Genomic DNA, 23238 nt, shown 5'->3' with positions numbered 1-23238 from the left:
TCTGATTCTCTTGAAAGCATGGCCAACTGGCCTGCTTTCCAGCATGGGTGAAGTGGAGGTAAGGCTGCTCCCAGTGGTAAGGCCTGTGCTGCCCAGAGTCCAACATGGCCACCTAGTCTTAGTATCATATTGACTGCCTCCTTGGAACATGAGTCTAGTGAGAACTAGACTGCTAGCTCTCTTAAGCTAAAGACTACTTTTGTCTTGATCAACTTTGACTTTGAAACCTTTAACCCAGTACCTAGCACACAGTTCTTCCTTGTACAGTTGTTGAATGATATAAAATATCTTATAGATCCTTATGACATTTCTTCCAATACTGAAACCATACAATTGACATACTGCCCTGCCCTAAATCTTTGATGCAGACTGGCATCATAGGTGCCCCTGATGTCTGCCATTAGATCTACTAACTAAAGCCAGTTGTATGTCCCTGAGCTGTCCCTGAAGTCTTCACTTTGCCATTGGACAATTTATCCTCCTAGCAATCTCCTCTTCAATGAAGACAACAATGCATATCTCATGAAGTGGCTAGGAAGATGACATGAAACCATGGATGTCGAGCATGGCCTCTAGTATTCATTTTCATGATATTCTTAGTTTTTCTCCAAGTAGTCAAGTTTCTCCATCTTTGTAGATGTCCATACAGATCAGTTTGATTTTCCAGCCAAGCTTCAAGGAAGAGATTGCGCTTCAATTCTCTCTAGTCTGAGAAGCTTCAAAGGCTACTCATCAAAGACATTGATGAAGGTAAAGATTTTATCAAGAGCTTTGTGTTTTTTTTCAGATCTTTTAGTGGCCTAAAGGGGAAAACTAAGGTAGGTCAGAGCATATATAACTAAGGACTACTGGTCACCACTACATGCTAAGAACCCAAACTTCCCTGAGTACTTGGAGCCAGGAAAGAAGCATGAAGTGGCTTGTGCTCCTTGGGCTGGTGGCCTTCTCAGAGTGCATAGTCAAGTAAGTATGGGGACAGTAAGCCACATCATATTCCTTTCTCTGATTTTTCTTTTCATCTGCTTATTCTTCCACCCATCAGGTTTAGAAGGGAATGGAATATCTCCCTAAGAATATTAAAGTCCAACTCTTTCTTTTTGATAAGTAACTTGCTATAGGAACTGTGGGTCCCAAGATCTTGATGTAGATTTGCATGGTTGCACAACTCTTGGGTTCCAGTCTTTTCATGACCTGTTGAAAATGCAACTCCTTGCAACTGTTCAGTGCTCAATCTATGCAGATGTCGGTGTGGCCCTGTGGAATAGCACTTTTCTACATTTTATTCAACATGTCCTCTTTTTTCCCTGTCTACTTCAGTGTGTATATGTCTATGTCTGCATCTCTGTATCACTGTCATTTATCTCTCCCTCTCTTTGGAAGTCACTGGGAGTGTATTTCTCTCTATGTTGTTGTCTTTTAATTTCTCATTTGACTCATCCTTCCTTCCCAAGCCTCTGAATTTCCCTTACTTGTTCCCTATAACTTGGATTCTTCTTTCAACTCTCTCTTCTCTTTCAACTTGGGGAAAGATACATTGTTTCATATACACTGTTTTTTATCTGACAAACACTGTGACCACAGCCAACTCAGAAACCTCTTGCATTTCAAACTGCTCCCTTTTAAAAGAAGATGAGTCCCCCTTCTACCTCCTTCCTTGAGGTTCTATGAGACGGATAGAGTGGGATGGCAACAGCAATGCTAATGGCTGTCATTTTTGAAACTTTATATTTATCAAGTACCTTATATCCGTCACTTTGCTTATCCCCAAGATATTCTATTTGTGGGTTTGTATTGTTACATTCCGCCATTTTACCGAAGGACAGACTGAGATACCACATGGTCATATAGGTTACCTAAGATTGCAGAACAGAATCTGTATTCAAATCTATGTCCTTGCCATGGTATATACATAAAATTCTGATAATAAAGTGTCTCATAAAAATGATTGGAAAGTATACATGGCCATTACAATGATAGTTATACCTTAACACTGAAGCTTGTTGTAACATCTTCTTTGTTTTCTTTGTCAAATGCTCGGTGAAAGAATACCTCTAAGGAGAGTGAAGACCGTGAGAAAAACCCTCAGTGAAAAAAACATGCTGAACAATTTCCTGAAGGAGCATGCTTACAGACTGTCCCAGATTTCCTTTCATGGCTCAAATTTAACTATTCACCCCTTGAGAAACATCATGGATGTGAGTATTTTGGGAGGATAGTTCTCCACAGCTCCCCCAGTGCTCTAGCCTAGCACCGGGACTCATCTGGAGATGTCAGGTGGGATGTTGGGTTTGGGGTTCCTGCAGGAGGTAGAGACACTGGAAAACAGGGACCCCACTCAGAGGAGAAGGACTCTTATCCTTAATTGTTGGTCTTTGTGACTGGGCCCAGCTATTACCAGGTGGCAGGTAAATATCCATTTCTGCATCAAAGATGTGTCATTAGTTTGAGGGCGATGGTTCCTTCTAAACTAAGTGAGCCACTCAGTTACAGATGAAGAGTGAACCATCACTTTCAAAAGGTAGAACCAACTGCAAAGCAATTGCGAATCCCGAGGCAGAGGAATTCAGTTTCCACAGATGCAAGAACTACAGCAGTAAAAATTTATTGAACCTGTATTGTGTTTAAGGCTATAAGAATCTAACACTGGGGTTACTGTTTTTAGATTAGCCAAAGGGCTTAGTTTGTCTTCAAGAATGCCCATGCCAGCCTAAGAGATAGGCAAAGAGTAAATACATGTCAAGTGAAAGGGTCACCTGTGTGGTGTTGATTGGATGTGGTCTGAGTTTAGAGGGAGTGGCTGGAGTTGATCAAGAAGGACCTCCGGGAGAAGGGGGTGCTAAGGCTGGGTTTGAAGAGACTACAGAGCTTCTCAAATGAAGGCACCAGGACTTCCCTGGGTGTCTAGCATTCCTGGAGGTGCAGTGGTTATGCCTCTGGGCTTCCCATGCAGGAGGTACCACTTCAATGCCTGGTCATAGAGTCAATATCCTGCATAAAATGTAGCACAGGAAAAATATATCAAATGCAGACTCCTCTGTGACCAAAGTCTTTGAGCTGCACAGTGGCTAGAAATTGGTCTCAAGAGATATGTGATACCCAGAAGGAGGTATCAGTGTGGGAACAGAGGGTAGCCAGTTCTGCACTAACCCACTCCCTTCTTTTCCCTGTAGAAGCTCTATGTGGGTAACATCACCATTGGAACACCCCCTCAAGAATTCCAGGTTATCTTTGACACAGGCTCATCTGACTTGTGGGTGTCCTCCGTCTTTTGCATCAGCCCAACCTGTTGTGAGTAGACATCCTGTTCCCGGACCATCTTTCACTTGCCCTGTGGCCCTGTTTCCACTCTTGGCACCTGATGACGCTCATCCCTTGTGTCTGCAGCTACACACATTAGGTTCAGACATCGTCAGTCTTCCACCTTCCGGCTTGCCAATAAGACGTTCGGGATCATGTATGGATCTGGGAGAATGAAAGGAGTTGTTGTTCATGACACAGTTCGGGTAATGGTGTAACAAATGCTGAGTCAGGACTGGCTATGGAGTGACCACTGCTTGCAAAACAGATGCAGGACCATCTGGCAGGACCCTCCCTAGCCTATCTCATATAGATATTGGCCATCTGATCCACAGGAACATGCCCCTGGGTAGGCAGTGCTTGTGGTTACACCTGAGCAAACAGATTAGCTAACCCAGAGAGTGGCTTGAGGTGTGGACTTGCAGCTCCTCTGTCCATGAGCAGTTCAAGGTTCATTTTGCTGGGTGTGCGAAGAGATGATAAAAGCACCCACTCTCATCTTCACAGACTGTTCCAGGCACTTTCAGGTGATAACTGGTTTAATTATGCAACAACCCCACACAGCAGTTACTCTGATTAACTGATGGCATATGAGAAACTGAGGTGCAGACAGCAAGGACCTTGCTGAGGGCACACATGTGGTAAAAGGTGGAGTTAGGCTGGTTTTTCAAGACTGCAGTTGCTGTAAGACATTTGGGGACAGAATAAAACTGATCTGGGGACCCTGGGAGCAGACGAGGGCTTCAGGTATCCAGAATGGGAAACTGGAGGCCTGAGAATTCAAGGAGTCTGATAAATGAGTTCTCACTCTAGAAAACCATTAAGAGTCTAATAAAGCTATGTCCTGCCTCCCCCAAAGTACTTGAGTAGCTCCCCCCCCTCTCTTTCTCTATCATACACACTCACGGAAATACACACATATCCCCAAAAGGGAACTTACCAGGCAGTAATTTCATAGAACCCTGCAAGCAAGATTGAGTTTTCGGCTTCTGTCTTCCTGGACAGATGCAGAATTCCCAGTACATTACAGAGAATGCAGTCCATTCCTGTCATTAGGTCATAGTGATGCCAAAGAGAAGGCTATCTTGCTCTCGATTGTTTTGTCCATAAGGAGGCACCAATGGGACCTGGCCTGACTCTTGGTTGCCCCACCTGTACAGAAGCCATGAGGCCAATTTGACTCACTCAAGTGGTGTTTTTCAGAGGGGCAGATGTTTTAAAATTCACAGCTTCTCTCAAATGGAACCCAGATTCCCCTCCCAGCTTGGTCTAACCACCTATGGGCCACCGAAGACAGAGCCCAGCCTCAATTCTTTTCCAAGGATCTTATGGCAATGCACCCCATCCCAGTCCTAGCCCCATTTCACATATCTGTAGTGGGAATACTCTTCTCTCCCACAGATTGGGGACCTTGTAAGCACTGACCAGCCGTTCGGTCTAAGTGTGACGGAATATGGGTTTGAGGGTATACCTTTTGATGGCGTCTTGGGCTTGAACTACCCCAAACTATCCTTCTCTGGAGCCATCCCCATCTTTGACAACCTGAAGAATCAAGGTGCCATTTCTGAGCCTGTTTTTGCCTTCTACTTGAGCAAGTAAGTCTGAGATGGACAATCCCTTTCTCCAAATTAGCTGTAAGATGCTTTCAGTTGCATGAAAATTATAGGACACTTGATAAAAAAGTATTCTGTGAGATAATCTAACCCAGGATAACTATGGCCCCAGGGCCCTTCCTGGCTTCACCACTGGCTTTTATAAATAACTTTTTCTTAGAACACAACCCTACTCTTGAGCTCAAGACCAGTAACTTGGTCTTGGTGTGGTGGGGGAGGGGCGGTGAGTGAGGAGGAAGACTAATGGAAGGTAACAGGAATCAAGTTGAAGGAAAACGCATTAGGATTTGCTTACGAATTTGATAAGGAAGGAGGGAGAAGGATGGTGGATATCTTTCCTTCCTCATTAGCATTTCACTGGGAGCCCAGGACCAGCTACCCAATTTGTAGGAGCCAGTGAAAAATGAAACTGTAGGACACAAAATTGTGGGACCCCTTGTTCAAGAAATATTAAACATTTCAAGACAGGGAGAACAGAAGTGGGGTCCCTTCTAGTGTGGAGCCCTTTGGCTAGTAGAGGTCACAGGCCATGGGAGGCAACTCTGAGTGACCTGAACCCACACCAATAGAATTCCCAGGCCTTGATTTTCCTGAAAAATGACAAGGTGGACAAGGAGAAAGCCAAACACTTCAGCACCCTGTCCTCTGAGGGTTTCTGAGCACTTAGGTCGCTGGAGGTCCAGAGCTTCTTCAGAAGACATAGTGGGTGGAGCCCAGCCAAGTGATTAGCTTCTAACCTCCTCTGTGCCACTCATTAGCCAGTTAGGGACCTCAGTCTGGATCTCAATTGCCCCTAGACTCTATTTCTGCATCTGTACATGGGGACCTTATTAGGACCTTCATGGGTAGAGAAGTACAGCTCTCAGACAGTGCTGTTATTAATGTCCTCCGAGGAGCACCCCCTCTCTTCTCTCTACAGAGACAAGTGGGAGGGCAGTGTGGTGATGTTTGGTGGGGTGGACCACCGCTACTACAAGGGAGAGCTCAACTGGGTACCATTGATCCAAGCTGGTGACTGGAGTGTACACATGGACCGGTAAGCCTGTCCCTCTGAGGATCAGTCCAAGTGATACTCCTGCTACTGTACATGGACACAGGCAGACACACACAAATGCATTCTAGACACATAGTCACACAGATATATACACCACCCACAACGACACAGACAGACACACAGACACATGGAAATACTCAAGCAGACACATATAAACCTACACAGAGACACATAAAAACATGCATAGCTAGTCAGAGACACACAAGCACACACAGAGATACATGCAAACACACATACAAACAAACACACAAGCACGTGGATACACAAACAACCCATGGGTTCATAATCCCCATGCTTTCTGAACCAGGCTCAGACCAGGGAACTAAAAGGCACCAGAGAGGTCTGGGCTGCTGGTAGAGGGCTGCACCCACCGCCTTTTGAGGTAGGAAGCATGGTTAGAGGACTTTACAGATAGTGAACAGAGAATCAGGGAGAATTTCACCAGCCTGAACAGAGTTATGATAAGAAGACCAACAATTGAGGGCTACCTAGGACATACAGATAAATGTCTGTTTAGAAACAGGGAAGCCCCGAACAAATGGGGAAAACTGGTCTCCTTAGGGAGCAGCTACCCCGAAGTGGAGAGAGGTTGGCTCCAGTCTAAAGCCATGAAAGCAACTAAAAAAAAAGACACCCCATGTTCATGGGCATACAGTGGGACAGGGGCTATAACAGAGAATCAGGAAGGTGGGATCCAGGAGTGACCTGAGGACAAGAGGCATAATTGATAGGGTTCTGTGTGATACCCTCAGACAAAAGCTGACCTCTTTGGGGGGGTTTCCATGTGCTAGTCATGTATTTCCTGACCAGGGTCTCAGGGTCTGAACTGGTTGTAGGAGTAGTGCTGGAAGACACCCTCTCCCAGAGAAGCCCCGCTCTCCTACCGCTATGAGAATCTGCTACCCCGGTGAATCTCCATCTTTACTCTGTGTGTGACTCATATTTGTTCCCCACTAGATACAGCTCTCTGGATGTTTTTCATTGTTTTCTCAGTCTTCATTCACTCACTGAACAGACAAACATTGGGCATCCACTCTGTGTCAGGCACTTTAGCGAGGCAAGGAGAATAAAACTCGCCCTCACATCTAAGAAGGCAGATGTATATGAAGTGACTCGCCCACATAGTGAATTGTCACTTTGGTACATGCTAGACATGAGGAGGAGAAGGCAATGGCCACCAACTCCAGTACTCTCGCTTGGAAAATCCCAGGGACGGCAGAGCCTGGTGGGCTGCCTTCTATGGGGTCACATAGAGTCGGACACGACTGAAGTGAGTTAGCAGCAGCAGCAGCAGCAGACATGAGGAAGGGTCTACAGAGAGTGACCAAGACAGGAGACTGATAAACACGAGGGGAAAGTCTTCCTGAAAACAATACAATTAAGGTGGTATCTGTTGCTAGTCAAAGGGAGAGGAGTCTTCTTAGAAAGAAGACCATTCTGTGTCAAGGTGCAAAAGAGCCTGGTGTATTCAAATACTGCATTCGAGGATGTCAAGAAAGGTGCTGTGTCTAGAGCAAATGAAAGAGGGCAAGAGATGAAGGGCTGTTTAGGAGACAGTCGGGAAGGGGGCAGCTCTGGGGAGACTCAGAGTGACCTTGATGCCCACTTTCTTCCATCGTCTCTCAGCATCTCCATGAAAAGAAAGGTTATTGCTTGCTCTGGTGGCTGCGAGGCTGTTGTGGACACCGGGACATCACTGATCGAAGGCCCAAGAAGACTGGTCAATAACATACAGAAGCTCATTGGTGCCACGCCACAGGGTTTTGAGGTAAAGGGTCATGCCCCAGGGTCACTCTCAGGTTCCACACACCACAAAGGTCTCCAGGGCCAACCTCTCACCCTCTCTCTCTAATAGGACTACGTTTCATGTTTTGCGGTCAATACTCTGCCTTCTATCATCTTCACCATCAATAGCATCAACTACCCAGTGCCAGCTCGAGACTACATCCTCAAGGTGAGGGGACAATACTCAGGGTTGTTTCTCAAACTGGAGCTTGCAGGAACCCCTGGGCTGCTGCTGGGAGGAGGGTGGAGTCTGCAGGCCATGTCACACCATTTCAGATGCTGCTGAGCCCTGTGACTGGGCCAGTGCCTGCCAGAAAACCAACCACTTGAGATTAAAGGACAGTCTGGGAAACTGATCTTCTTGAAATAAATGTGGAGACACCACACCATGCTGGCACGGTGGGAGTCACAAGGAGAGGGGAACACTAAGGTCCTCAGTCCTCAAAGAGCTTCAGTTCAATCTGAGCCCTAAGGTGCATGAACATGGAAGTCAGCTCTAGCAGTCCCTGAAATAGGCCATGTTACAAACAGAATCGCTGGGAACAGTCCCAGACTGATATTCTAGCACAAGTTAACAGTCTCCCTTCCCTTTTCAAAGTTTTCCTGGTTTGGATGATAAATTACATGGTCACCCTAGTTCTCAGCTGCCATTTCCCCTTGCTCTGGCCAGGTGCCTCCTTTGGGAGTTGGGATACCCGACCCCTCTGTGGGGAGGCTGGATGCTAAGGTGAATAAAGGGCGCACAGTGACTGCTCAGCCCCAGCACTGGGTGGAGGCTTCATGTCAGCTTCCTATGGGAGTTCAGAGCAGGCTAATGGGCTCAAAGAAGGCTTTGAGGAAGAGAGGGAATTGCAGGAATTCTAAAACCACAAACACATTCAGCCATATGGAGGGTTGCTTGGTTCTAGGCAAAACTGCACAGGATTCCATGCAAATGGAATCTCAAGGTGGTCTGCACTGGGGCACTGGGGCACTGGGGACTTACTAGGTGTGATGAGGGCTATGGACTGACCAGTGGGGATGGGGAACCTGAGTAAGTTACCCAGACAAGCCGAGAGTGGCCGAAGAGGGTGAGTGTGGCCTGAAGGAGGCTTCCCAGAGTTACTTAATTAAGTCTTCAAGAACGTGTTGTGGGCACTGCTATATTTAAGATGGATAACCAACAACAGAATGCTGTGTAGTACACGGAACTCCACTCAGTTATATTACAGCCTGGATGGGAGGGGGATCTTTGGGACCAGGAGACATGGATACATATGGTTGAGTCCCTTTACTGTCCACCTGAAACTCAGAATATTGTTAATCAGCTATACTCCAATACAAAATGAAGTTGTTTTTAATAAAGTACAGATTGTGGGGATGCAGGAGGAGAACCAGCATTCTCTGCAGAGAAAACAAGGAGCAGGAGACAGAAGAAAGGAAACAGGGAGTGAGGGGAACTATGAACACACTTGTTCTTTTTAAATAATTATATTGAAGTGTGGCTAATCTTCAGTGTGGTGTTAAGTTCTGCTGCACAGCAATGTGACTCAGTTATGCTTTCTTATTCTTTTTCATGTGTTTTATCAGTGGATACTGAATATAGTTCCTTACACTCTACAGAAGGACTTTGTGTTTTTCATTCCTCTGTTTCCCCAACTCCCAGTCCTCTGCTCACCACACCCTTCCACCTGGCAACCTCATGTCTTGGTCCTCTTTGGTTTTGGATGAACTCTCATATGCCCTGCTGCTGAGAAAACCCCTTGATACTTACCAAAAGTGGGAAATAAACAAAGAATTGTGCTAGGTCGGGATATTGGGGGGAGTCACCAGTAAGGGCTCATGCTGACTGGTGTGTGTCTCTGACTCCCCCAGGATTCTAGAGGCCACTGCTATACCGCCTTTAAAGAAAACAGAGTGAGTCCATCTAGAGAGACCTGGATCCTGGGTGACGTCTTCCTGAGGCGGTATTTCTCAGTCTTTGATCGAGGAAATGATAGGATTGGCCTGGCACGGGCAGTGTAAATGCTGGGAGTGGTTCAGGAATCAGTAAAGCTGCTCCTAACACAAACTCACTCACAGTTAGGGTACTGCTGCCCAGGATGCTGATGAACTGTATTTGGTGGTCTGCACACCCTATTCTCAGGAAAGAATAAAGGGTTTCACTCTTAATGGTGCTGAAACAAATCGGTGCCTCTGTTTGTGTCTCGGAGTGCAGTATCTAGAACCAAGTCTGAATCAAAATGGAGAGGAGCCCAACTGCAACTGGCTTCAAGAGATTCATTGAAATGATTCTGGGAAACCAGGACACAAGAATCAGAGCAAAGACAAAGACCTCAGTGACTGCACCCAAGAAATCAGAAGTCATCAATCCTCTCTTACCCTCGCTCTTTCCCTTCACTCTTTTTCGATGGTCTTAGCCTGACAACTTTCCTCCTTCAGGCTTCTACACCTAGTGAGGGAGTCCAAGCTACCTGCCTTAGGGTTTTAAATCCCAAAGGCATCACCTAGTAAGGAAAGAAGATTGCATACATCACAGTTTAAGGGTATTCTCTGAATGACCCACCTCAGTTCACATGTACAGCCCAGATCAGCCATCCTGGCAGGGACAAGGTATCTTATGACTGGCTTTACATTGTCTTTGGCCCTGACCCAGCAGCACATATGACTGTCAATTTCCTCCAGAACTACGTGACTGGAGCTGGGGAGAGGCAGCCCCAAGGATAGCGACTGGCAGATGGTCTAGGCCCTGGAAGAGTTTGTGATGACCCAACAACTCCACCTCCTTATTCAGAGGAGTTATATGGGGTGATGAAATAGACTGTCTTCATCCCATCTCAGATGATCTTATCACTTGGCTTCTCCTCCAGGGAAGTTTGGGTGAGATACTTCATACAAAGCTCGTTACCTCTTGTTCCCACACCCCAGTCACCAGCTCTCTGCCACATACGACTGCTCTGTCCTTTCCAGTCCTACCTGGTAAGTGGTGGCCCCAGGGGATCCCTGAGCCATCCGCCACTTCCAGGGCCCAGAATGCCCGTTCCTTGGCCTCCAATGCTGCTGCGGATAATGCAACACATATATCGAGGGACCCAGGGTACACAGAGCATTCAGTCTTTCTGAGCTTCTTCCAGGGGTGGAGCTACAAGCTATTTGCTTGGAGCTGCCATGGTTAGGCACTTCTGCAGTGGAAGCATCCGTTCTTTCCACCTGGAGGCCCTCAGTAGTTGCCTCAGCTGAGACAGCAGGGAGGTTGATTTTCTTTCCGATTGACTGGTTTGATCTCCTTGTTGTATAAGGCACTCTCAAGAATCTTCTCAAGCACCACAGTTCAAAAGCTCAATTTTTTCCCATTCACTCTTTCTTATGGTCCAGATCGCACATCTGTACATGATTACTGGCAAAATCATAGCTGTGTCACTGCAGTCCTCTGTAGCAAAGTGAGGCTCTGCTTTTTAATACACTGTGCAGGTTTTTCATAGCCTTTCTTCCTTCCAAGGAGCAAGTGTCTTTTAATTTTGTGGCTGCAGTGAAGGTATGTAGTGCTTTTGGAGCCCAAGGAAATAAAATCTGCCACTGTATGTACTTTTCCCTCATCTATATGCCATGAAGTGGAGTGATATGAGGCCATGAATGTTGAGTATATTTTTGTAAGTAGTTTTTAAAATTTTGAGTTTAAAACCAATTTTTGCATCTCCTCTCCTCATCAAGCGGCTTTTTAGTTCTTTTTTGCTTTCTGCTATTAGGTCAGTGTCATCTTCATCTCTGTGGATGTTGATATTTCTCCCAGCAATCTGTATCCAGCTTGGGAATTATGCAATCCAGCATATCGAATGATGTATCCTATATACAAGTTAAAAAACCAGAGTGAGAATGTATATCTTGTCACACTTCTTTCCCACTTTTAAATCTTTCAGTTGTTCCGTGTCTGATTCTAACTGCCGCTCTTTGACCTACATTCAGACTTCTCAGGAGACAGGTAAGGTGATCTGGTATTCCCATTCCTTAAGAATTTTCCACAATTTGTTGAGGTCCACACAAGGAAAGGCTTTAGCATAGTCAGTGAAAGCAGACAGAAAGGTTTTCTGGGATTCCCTTCTTTCTATGATCCAATGGATGTTGGCAATTTGATCTCTGGTTCCTCAAACCAGTATGTACATCTGGAAGTTTTCAGTTCATGTAGTGTTGAAGCTTAGCTTGAGGATTTTAAACATTACCTTGCTAGCAAGTGAGATGAGCACATTGCATGACAGTTTGAACATTCTTTGGAATTGCCTTTCTTTTGGAAGGAATGAAAACTGACCTATTCCAGCACAGTGGCCACTGCTGTTTTCCAAATTTGGTGACATATTGAATGCAGCACTTTTACAGCCTCATTCTTTAGGATTTTTAAATAGCTCAGCTGGAATTCCATCACCTCTCCTAATATTGTTTGTAGTGATGCTTCCTAAGGCCCACTTCATATTCCAGTATATCTGGCTTTACATGAGTGGCCCCAGCATCATTCCTATCCTGGTCATTATGACTGGTTTTTTAACAGTTCTTCTGTGCATTCTTCCTACCTCTTCTTAATCTCTTCTGCTTTTGTTAGGTCTTTGACTTTTCTGTCCTTTCTTGTGCCCATCCTTGCATGAAGTATTTCTCTGGTAGCTCCTATTTTCCTGAAGAGCTTTATACTCTTTACAATTCTATTATTTTCCTCTAATTCTTGCACTGTTGACTTACAAACACTTTCTTATCTCTCCTTGCTATTCTCTGGAATTCTGCATTCCATTGTGTATATCTTTCCCTTTCTCCTTTGTATTTCACTTCTCGTATTTTCTCGGCTGTTTTAAAGGCCTCCTCAGGCAACTCCTTTTCCTTCTCACACTTGTTTCTCTTGGGGATGGTTTTGGTGACCACCTCTCGTACAGTGTTACAAACCTCTACCCATAGATCTTCAGGCTACCAGCCCTAATCCCTTGAATCTATTTTTCATTTCCACTATAAATTCATAAGGGATTTGATTTAGGTCATAGCTTAATGGTCTAGTGGTTTTCCTTAATTACTTCAATTTAAGCCTGAATACTGTTTGCTTCTGCCTAACCATTGGTGCCAGATCTCCATCCACCACTCCTAGTAGGTATGGAGCAAAAACACCCAATTTGAGGACTGTTACCCTGGGTTTGTGCTTGGCTTTTCCTGTGCTTAGCTGTGTGACCTTAATCAAGTCCCTTAACCTCAGTTTTCTCATCTGGAAAATGCGCACCATGATGATAGTTCCACCTTCTAGATTGCGTGTGTGTCTGCTAAGAACAAATGGCCCTGAGAGGACTTCCTGGGTTTCTGAGTCTGGAACAATTATGAATTGTACTGCCACATGGGGAGAAGGAAATCTTCTGTTTAGAGGATATGGCTGCCATCCCCAAGGCTAAATACTGATTCAAGCCAAATGACATCTATATCTGAACCCTGACACAGAACTCTGACTGAGTCGATGCTTCTGTTTTCTGGGCTCTCAAAAGAGCTACTGATTACTGGCTCAGATTACTCCCTTCCTCATACTTACCAGTCAGCCTTTCCTTATCAACTACTTCTAGCCTGAAATCACACTGCAAGGAGAGTTGTAAGGTTTTTGGTCTCTTTTCAGATTCCCACATCTCCAGTGTAGCAACAAGTAGCTTTTATGGCTTCTTGTCATAGCAACAACTATGGCAACCTGTACAGTCCAGTCTCAGCCTGTTACATGAAACTGTCCCCATTTGGCCCCTCATGTTTAAATTACCTACAGTTGTCTTAGATACCTTCTTATGCTTGCTGTTTAAGGATGAAATATGTGTGAACCCGATCTAGTTTTCCTTCCCAAGCATGATTCCAAGCATTCAATGAAGTAATCAGACATTTAGTCATCTAACTACCCACAGGAATTGACCAAAGCAAACCACCCATCCTACATTTTTAGCTTGCTCCAAGACAACATTGAAGTGATCTGCTGAAACAATATGATACATTGGCATGTAAACGCCAGAAGGGACACTTTTTCTGGGTTCATTTTCCACCTAGTGCAGAATGTCTACCACAAGCCTCACCCTCCAGCAGCCGGTCACCTGGTTTTTACAGACTCAGCCCACTCCAGATCCCTTCAACATCCCTCAGTAAAATCTAGAGAACAAACTCAGTCAAAGCTCTCCCTGCTGCAGAAAACAGTTTTTTGTTTTCTTAGCAAATAATGTTTGGTAACACATTCAAAATCTTGTGCTCCTTGTCTTGGTTTCAAGGACCTGCACCAGAGGATGGGAAGCCTCTCCTTCCACCTAAAACTTTCTCCACTCCCACCAGGACCAGAGCCTTCATTAGACCATGTGTCCTCATTGGTATTGTTCAGTTGCTAAGTCATGTCTGACTCTTTATGATCACATGTTCAGCCATAAAGCTGGCTTCCCTGTCTTTCACTATTTCCTGGAGTTTCCTCAAACTCATGTCCTTTGAGTCTGTGATGCCATCTCACAATCTCATCCTTTTATCTCCTTTCCTTCTGCCCACAGTCTTTCCCTGCATCAGAGTCTCTTCCAATGAGCTGGGTCTTCACATCAGATGGCCTAAGTGTTGGAGCTTCATCTTCAGCATCAGCCGTTCCATTGAATATTGCTCTACCACTTCCAAAACAAAACTCATGTTTCCAAACAGCTAACAATATTTAGCATTGATAAAGTTTAGTAGAATGGGGATCTTGTCCTCTGAGAAATCCCAGCACTTCTGCCCTGCCTTTCTCTTACCATTCTCTCCACCTGGCATAGAATAACTTCCCTACAGTTTCTCCAGCCTTAAACCACTTGCCAACCCATCATTAGCTGTCCAGAAATTGTTCCTTCCTCCTTCCTTAAATACTTCTGCCTGCTCCCTGATTGTCCTCTGTACATCAGTTCAGTTTAGTCTTTCAGTCATGTCCAACTCTTTGCTATATCATGGGGTACAGCACACCAGGCTTCACTGCCCATCACTAACTCCCAGAGCTTGCTCAAACTCATGTTCATCATGTTGGTGATGCCACCCAGAATTTCGTCTTCTGTCTTCTGCTTTGCCTCCTGCCTTTAATCTTTCCCAGCATTGAGGTCTTTTACAATGAGTCAGTTCTACCCATCAACTGGCCAATGTAATGGAGGTTCAGCTTGAGCATCTGTCCTTCCAATGAATATTCAGGACTGATTTCCTTTAGGATGGACTGGTTTGATCTTGCACTCCAAGGGACTCTCAAGAGTCTTGTCCAACACCACAGTTCAAAGGCATTAATTCTTTGGTGCTCAGCTTTCTTTATGGGCCAACTATCACATCCACTCACGACTTCTGGAAAAACCATAGCTTTGACTATACAGACCTTTGTTGGTAAAGTAATGTCTCTGCTTTTTAGTATGCTGCCAGGTTTTTTCATAGCTTTTCTCTCAAGGAGAAAACGTCTTTTTTTTTTTTTTTTCACAGCTGCAGTCACTATCTGCAGTGATTTTGGAGCACAGGAAAATAAAGTCTGTCACTGTTTTCATTGTTTCTCTGTGTATCTGCCATGAAATAATGGAACTGGATGCAGTTATCTTCATTTTTGGCTCTGTACATAACTCATCAAGACCATCCCCAAGAAAAGGAAATGCAAAAGGCAAAATGGTTGTCTGAGGATGCCTTAGAAATAACTTAGAAAAGAAGAGAAGCAAAAGGCAAATCAGAAAAGAAAGACATACCAATCTGAATGCAGAGTTACAAAGAATAGCAAGAAGAGATTTTTAAAAAGCCTTCCTATGTGATCAGTGAAAAGAAATAGAGGAAAACAATAGAATGTGAAGGACCAGAAATCTGCTCAAGAAAATAAGAGTGAGGGAAGGATCATTTCATGCAAAGATGGGCCTTACAAAAGACAGAAATGCCGTGGACTTAAAAGAAGCAGAATATATTAAGAAGAGGTTAAAAGAATATATAGAAGAGCTATACAAAAAAGATATTTTTGACTGAGGTAACCACGATGGTGTGATCACTCACTTAGAACTAGATATCCTGAAATGTGAAGTCAAGAGGGCCATAAGAAGCATACCTACGAGCAAAACTAGTGGGGGGTGATGGAATTGAAGAGCTATTTCAAATCTTAAAAGATGATGCTGTTAAAGTGCTGCACTCAATATGCTAGCAAATTTGGAAAACTCAGCAGTGGCCACAGAACTGGAAAGGTCGTTTTCATTGCAATCCCAAAGAAAGGCGATTTCAAAGAATGTTCAACTACTACACACTTGCACTCATCTCGCATGCTACCAAAGCAATTTCTCCAAGCAAGTCTGCAACAGTACATGAACTGTGAAATTCTATATGTTCAAGCTGGATTTAGAAAAGGCAGAGGAACCAGAGATCAAATTGCCATCATCCATTGGATCATAGAAAAAGCAAGAGAATTACAGAAATATACCTACTTCTGCTTTATTGACCATGCTAAAGCCTTTGACTGTGTGGATCACAACAAACTGTGGAAAACTTACATAATGTGAATACCAGACTATCTTATCTGCCTTCTGAGAAATCTGTATGCAGGTCAAGAAGCAACAGTTAAAACTGAACTTGGAACAGCAGACTGGTTCCAAATCGGGAAAGGAGTACATAAAGGCTGTATATTGTAACCCTGATTATTTAAATTATATGCTGAGTAAATCATACAAAATGCCCAACTGGATGAAGCACAAGCTGGAATCACGGTTGCTTGGAGAAATCTCAGTAACCTCAGATATGCAGAAGACACATGGCAGAACGTGAAGAGAAACTAAAGAGTCTCTTGGTGAAAGTGAAAGAGGAGAGTGAAGCATCTGGTTAAATTCCACATTCAAAAAATGAAGATCATGGCATTTTTTCCCATCGCTTCATGGCAAATAGATGGGGAAACAATGGAAACAGTGAGAGGCTTTAATTTGGGGGTCTCCAAAACCACTGCAGATGATGACTGCATCCATGAAATTAAAAGATGCTTGCTTGTTTGAAGAAAAGCTATGACAAACCTAGCAGCATTTTTAAAAACAGAGATATTACTTTGCAGAAATAGTTCAGTATTACCAAAGCTATGATTTTTATAGTTGTCATGTGTGAATGTGAGAGATGGACCATAAAGAATGGTGAGCAATGAAGAATCAATGGTTTTCAACTGTGGTGTTGGACAAGACTCTTGAGAGTCCTTTGGACTACAAAGAGATCCAACAAGTCAATGCTGCAGGAAATCAATCTTGAATATTCATTGGAAGGACAGATGCTGAAGCTGAAGCTCCAATACTTTGGCCAACTGATGTGAAGAACTTCCTCATTATAAAAGACCCTATTACTGTGAAAGGTTGAAGGCAGGAGGAGAATAGGACGATAGAGGATGAGAATGTTGGATGGCATTACCGACTCGATGGACATGAGTTTGAGCAAGATCCAGGAGTTGGTGAAGGACAGGGAATCCTGGTGTGCCGCAGTCCATGGGGTTTCAAAGAGTTGGACATGACTGAGCGACTGAACTGAACTGAACATACCCCATAGCAAATGCTAGTTGTAATTGCCATGTTTCTCCCACAAACCAGGGCTCCCCAAGGCCCCAACACATACTCCTAGTTAGTCTGCACCCATGCACAATGCCTAGCATCCACAAGGCATTCAGAGAGCTCTGATTGCAGGGGGATGTCCATTTTGGTAGGCATAGAGGAGCAAAGGCCACATTTATCCTCTTGTCTCAAACAACTTGAAAGTAGAAGAGATAAATGAAAGAACATTTTTTTACATCAAACATCAGGCAGCAGAGTATGAATTCCTGAGGTGGGGAGCAAGCAAGGTGAGTTCTACAATTGCCCCAACTCTAGAAATAATTTCCAATGCATACATGGAAGGGCTATCTATGCAGAGACAAACGGTCTCCTCAAGAAGAGAGATTTGAGACTGTAAATAGGGTTCACAGGAGAGAGCTACACACAGAGAACTGTGCAAGTGTACAGGTGGTACCACTTCAGTTCTCAGGAGAGAGTTACAGTACTGGTCAGAATTATAGGGAACAATCCTCGAGTCTCAAATTGAGCCAAGTTTAATGATGTCCCCACCCACCAGCATGGAAATTACTCATAATTCCCATGACATCAGTATAGCCCTGAAGACAATATTGCCTTACTAGTGGGGAATAGTAACCTGGTCTAAAGGCTGGTCTCACATCAGATAAAAAACCTGAACAGCAAGCCTTCAAAAAATACAATTGTTTCCAAGATATTAACAGTGTTTGCAAATAGTGCCAGAAATAATCTATAAAAATTTAAAAATATCCAGCAGCCAAAGGGAAAATTTACTACATCCAATATCCAACTTAAAATTTCCATATGAATTGTGAATATATTTGTCCTAAGTCAATCACAATATTGTAAAGTAATTATCCTCTAGTTAAGATAAATATATAAATTTAAAAAGAAAAATATTTCTGATGTATAAAGAAGCAAGAAAATATTCATAATGAGGTAAAAATCAATTAGCAAAAACACAGTTAAAATATAAATTACATAATTAGCAGGGAAGGACATTAAAATGTTTACTACATTAATAATCCTTATATTCATGAAGCTGAAGAATATTGAGTAAGTTAAATAGAGACATGGAAAATAGGAATGAAAAGACTGCGGGAAAAAATTAATTGTGCATCACAGAGATTTGAAACAACTTTAAGAATACTAAAATATATGTAAATGGAATGCTACAGAAAGTGAAAGAAGGAGAACAGAGAAAAGAACTTCATAATTACTGGCTGAAAAATTTCCAGATATGATGAAAGCTTTAAACCCATTAACACAGAAGTTCAATTAATTCAAGGACAAGAAATATGACAACTATTCAAAGGTGCATGACAATTCATTGTTAAAAACAATCAACCAGAGAAATGTAACCAGAAGGAAAAACAAAGTAGAACAAAACATAGGAAAGACAGCAGATTAGGCATATGAAACAATGTTAGCCAGAGTACACTGGCACCACATCTTAAAATGCTGAGAGAAATATACTTGACTCAGAATTCTATACACAAGAAAAATACATATCATAAAAAAGATAAAATACTTTCTCAGACACACAACAAGATTGCATCACCACCAACAGACCAATGTAACAAGAAATGTTTTTTAAAAAGGTTTCAAACTTGAGATCTCCATAATTCTAGCCATCTCAGTCCTTCAGAAGATCTTGATAAAGACAAACACTAAAGTAGAAATAGTCATTGTGTTTCTACCCACTTCTAGAAAGTGTTGCTAACTCCTCAGTACTAGATCTTGCAATGTTGGTGGACTAGATGGAGAAGTGATGTGAACAGAAATAAGGAAGGTGAGACAGGTAGGTCAGAATGTGAGGTAACAAAGACAAGGTATTTAGAAGCTGAAGAATTGAAAGAGATTTGGGACCTGAGTTGGAAATGCAGTTTTCAAACCAGATAGGGCCATGTGGTATGTATAATCCTCCCTTCAGTCCATAGAAGATCTCTACTGGCTAGTCTGCCTCTTTTTTCTGGAGCACTGTTCAGATCCATCTAGCTGTTTCTCATTGCTTTTCCTTCTGCCTAACTCCCACACTGTGACCAGCTGTTCAGCCTAATCCATTCATAAAAGGTTTGTTCTTTAAGGCTGGTGCTGCAAGCTACCTACAAAACTTCCTTCTCTTTCAAAATTGAAAATAGTTTGTTATATAGCCATGAGCCCAGTAGCTATAGGACTGCATTTCCTGCCCACCCGTGCTCTTAGTCATGACTGGTGACTTAGAGATGCAAGCAGAACTGTAAGAGGGATTTCTTGGAAATCTGCTTTCAAGGAGTTGATTTAGCTGAAAGATGGGACTCTTCCCTTCCCTACTTTCTTCCTAACTATTGTCTGGATTTTAGTTGTGATGGCTGAAATTCCTGCAGTTGTATTGGACCATCATGTAACCTTGGAGACTGATACCACTCAAGCTCTGGCTGGCCCACCTAAAGCTTTGTTCCAGTGGGAGAGAAAAATCAAGTTTATCTTGCTAAAGTTATTGTTGTTTTAGCTTTTAGCAATGTGCATCCAAACTTAATCCTGATACTACTATGTGTTTAATATGATATAGCCTTATTATTTTGTTGGGTTTAGTGAATATATTTATATTTTACATTTCTCTAAATTTTTATTTTATAAACTGATTCATCAACCATTATACTTTAATTGTATAAATGCAAAATTATGATTATAAGCATGGTTTCCTTTAGATTTTGCATTTTTAACTTTCTTATCTTCTCTCCTTTCTTGTTTTCTCCATATTTGTACAGCCTGGGCCATGTCCTCTCTTATAACCTCATCCATATCCATATCTGCAGGCTAAAAAAGACTGAGAGCTGTGTGAAGGGAACCAAAGAAGAATTAATTAAAGGGACATGAATGAAGGGTGGTGGCTCTTGTTACTCATCGTGAACGTTCTTCAGTAGGATCACATTCCCCTGCCCTTTTGTGTGCCCACCACCTCCAGGTTTGCCATGACCATGGAAGATACTTGGGCCAGTGGAATTTGAGTAGAGGTGATATCTCACTTCCAAATGGAAGTATTATTTTCTGTCCCACTAGCTGGAATGCAGATATAATGACAGGAGCTAGAGCAGCCATGTTAGGCCAGAGGTAAGCAGCACTGGGGGAAGATGTGACAAGAAAAAAATGGGCCCTCATCTCTGTGGAGAGACCTGCACTAACATTATATGAAAGAGAATTGAAATTGTGTTGTATTTAATACAATGTTATTCAGAGTTTGATTACAGTTGTTGAACCTGTAACCTAACACTCATAATAGAATAACTGATCTTTGAGTTAGCTCTGTCTTGACATTAGGGTCTGAATGAGGCAAAATCTACTGGCATATACTTAGAAGTGAGTCAAGTGACATCCCTGCCCTCTGGAAGCTATGCTCTAGTGTGGGATTCAGAAACTGAAGCAAGAACAAAGCCACATGGCAGGACAGCTTCAAGATCCTGTAGGAACCCTTGGGAGGGGAACCTTAATCAGTCCTCATCTCAGGAGGTTGCTTGAAGCAGGGACAATCCTCTCTCAGTCTCCTCATAAATAGGCCATGGTGCCAAGTTTCATGTAAAAGTGATTTATTTCTAATTCCTTCTGGGGTGTTTTCCCTTTTGATCCAGTGCTTAAGATATGCGTTTGAGACCTGGTTTGGAAAGATCGCAAATGCCCCAGGGCAACTAGGCCAGTGGGCCAAAACTGCTGAGCCCAAGTGCCCTAGAGCCTGTTGTCTACATCAAGAGAAGCACAGGATTGAAAAGCCAGCGCACTGCCATTACAGATGTTCTCCTGCTCGCTGCAAATAAAGAAGTCCTGAGCAGCAATGAAGACCTAGTACAGCCAAAATTATTTTTAATATAAAGTTACTTATTTTAATTAATTGGACAAAAACTTTTTTAAAAAGATTCTCCCAGAGAAACCAGTGAGGTCTCACGGGAAGCAGGACATGAAAAAGGATGAATTCAGTCTGGGTCTGTTTTCATGCAAGTCATGAAGACGGAAGCTATAGCCTGTTTTCACAGGGAAATTGGGACATAAGTTGTGCCTCAAATGTGCCCCAACCCAAGGCTGGGAGCTGGGCTTTCACTCTCCCACTAGTGCCTCCCTCTCATCCTTCAACTAACACCCAGCTGGTGTCTCCAAGCCCTTGTATTAGATCCTCCAAAGACAAAACAAAGGTGCCACTAGAAGCAAAATATACCAAAGCTCAGGAAAATGTAACCTCAGATAATGTCTGTAATTTCTGCACCCGTTCTGCAATATCCAGCATCATATCTGAAGTCCTGCGAGTCTAAAGAACTCCATGGATGTCTACATGTAAGCATTTTTTTAATCAGCTTTTAATTTATATAGGAATATAGTTGATTTATAGCATTGTGTTAATATCAGCTGTATGAGAAATTAATTCCCATATACATAGGCATGTATCCCTTCTTTCCTAGATTCTTTTCCCATACAGGATATTACAGATTATTGAGCAGAATTCCTGTGATGTACAGTAGGTCTTTGTTGATTATCTATTAAATAAAGTAGTATATATATATTAATCTCAAACTCTCTATTTATCCTTATCCCACCTTTCCACATTGGTAACTCTAATTATTGATTTGATGGTGGGAAGTGTCCAGGCACTTTCTGGATGAGGGTCTGTGCTTGTGAGAGTGCAGTGGCCAGGGAAACAAGCCTGACAGAAACTCATTTGAGATGATGCTAAATGTTGAGAAGGATTTGGCCATGCAAAAAGCTGTGAGAAAAACATTCTAAATGTTGAAAGTAGCCCCTGCTAAGGACCAAGGTAACCAAGTTTAATAAATGGCTACCGTTCCATTGCCAATCTTCCTCCCATGCTTGGAGCTTGTACTACAGGTCAACCACCATGGCCTTATCCCATGCTTCTCTTGTGAGTTAGCAGCGATGATCCATGTCAGCCTTCCCAAGAAAGGGGAACCTGGGGCTATCATGAGGCTGAATATGCTCTGGATTCAGGGGCATGTCCCTAAACTGGTTATCATCAAAAGCATCAGGTGCCAGGGGCACCACCAATGCCTCTGGCTATCTCCATGTACTTGTTCTCAGGAGTAGAAACGCCAAGGAACTGAGAGAGCAAAGAAACAAGTAATGACTCTTGTTTCATCTTGCCCCATGTGATTCCCACTGCCCTTTGACCACACTGCTCTCTGCCCCAAAACTCTTTCCTCTTTTGCTTCCTCAAAGGTGGCTTGTGAATTACATAAGCACCTGACTGTGAAGCCTGGAGGCTGGAACTCAACTCACAATCAGCTGGGACCCAGAGATGTCCAGCCTTGTCCTGAGTTTCTGTCCTTTTTCTCCAACCAGATTCATAAAGCAAAGTATCTAAAAAACATAAGAGTGATTGTAATTCTCTCAAGGCCTTTGAATCTCCAAGGTCTATTTTGAGCATCAAAGAGGGAATGCATCCTCTAATCCAGGCTAGTCTCAGACCTCAGCCTTCCTCAGCCAGGGGTTCCCTGAGGAAACATAAAACCATTATCTAAGTTGCCAGAAGGCTGAGAAAAGAATGCTTCTCACTGTGAATGCAGGTTGATGTTACCCAGTCACCCAAGGGTCTGTGTTGTCTGAATGAGGATTTGGAGCTCCTGGGATTCTGAGTTGGGAATGAGTCAGTCACCACCTGCATGACTGCCTCCTAGGATCACTACAGCTGGGGCTCCCCCACTGTGCCTGGAACCCAAAGAAAGAGCCTGCAGTATTGCTTTCCAGCTACTACAAGAAGGCATGTCTGCTAATTAAATCAGAACCAGAGTTGAGGGGCAACGGGAAAGGAACTTCCACTCTGGTGCCTGCAGAAATCTGTGAGCTGCCCAGCAGTGGATGCAATTGAGCTTTCTCTCATTTTTCCCTTCCTAGAAGTCTCCTGGTCTGAAAACCAGAGTTCCTGGGTCCCAAGTCTTCTCTAACTTACCTGCAGCTTTAGAGTGAGTCATACACCCCAGGGAGAAGTCAATGG

General features: G+C 43.4%; 1 protein-coding gene across 4 annotated transcripts; it reads left to right on the top strand.

Moving 5' to 3' along the window:
* The first annotated feature begins 854 nt into the window (after positions 1-854).
* Positions 855-21793, top strand: LOC114110017 (pregnancy-associated glycoprotein 1-like). 4 transcript variants are annotated; one of them, XM_060408776.1, is made up of 10 exons: positions 863-963; positions 2045-2195; positions 3171-3288; positions 3385-3503; positions 4699-4892; positions 5830-5946; positions 7591-7732; positions 7820-7918; positions 11646-11707; positions 20063-21793. In XM_060408776.1, exons 1-9 carry the CDS (start codon positions 863-865, stop codon positions 11658-11660), a joined length of 1056 nt encoding a protein of 351 aa, XP_060264759.1. In that variant the 3' UTR covers positions 11661-11707; positions 20063-21793. The 4 variants fall into 4 exon arrangements, with proteins under 4 accessions (XP_027815080.1, XP_060264759.1, XP_042098596.1 ...); XM_042242662.2 differs by having other exon boundaries at positions 20015-21793; XM_060408775.1 differs by lacking the exon at positions 20063-21793 and adding an exon at positions 15184-19953.
* Positions 21794-23238: the final 1445 nt, after the last annotated feature.

This window comes from Ovis aries, unplaced genomic scaffold (genome assembly GCF_016772045.2).
Source record: "Ovis aries strain OAR_USU_Benz2616 breed Rambouillet unplaced genomic scaffold, ARS-UI_Ramb_v3.0 scaffold_87, whole genome shotgun sequence".
Taxonomy (NCBI): Eukaryota; Metazoa; Chordata; class Mammalia; order Artiodactyla; family Bovidae; genus Ovis; species Ovis aries.
This window is presented reverse-complemented; position numbering and strand designations above follow the sequence as displayed.

Coding starts and splice junctions, on each gene's coding strand:
- LOC114110017 (XM_027959279.3), top strand. CDS start 863: ATGCTAAGAACCCAAACTTCCCTGAGTACTTGGAGCCAGGAAAGAAGC. Junction 4,893..5,829: donor TTTGCCTTCTACTTGAGCAA/GTAAGTCTGAGA, acceptor TTCTCTCTACAG/AGACAAGTGGGAGGGCAGTG. Junction 7,733..7,819: donor CCACGCCACAGGGTTTTGAG/GTAAAGGGTCAT, acceptor TCTCTCTAATAG/GACTACGTTTCATGTTTTGC.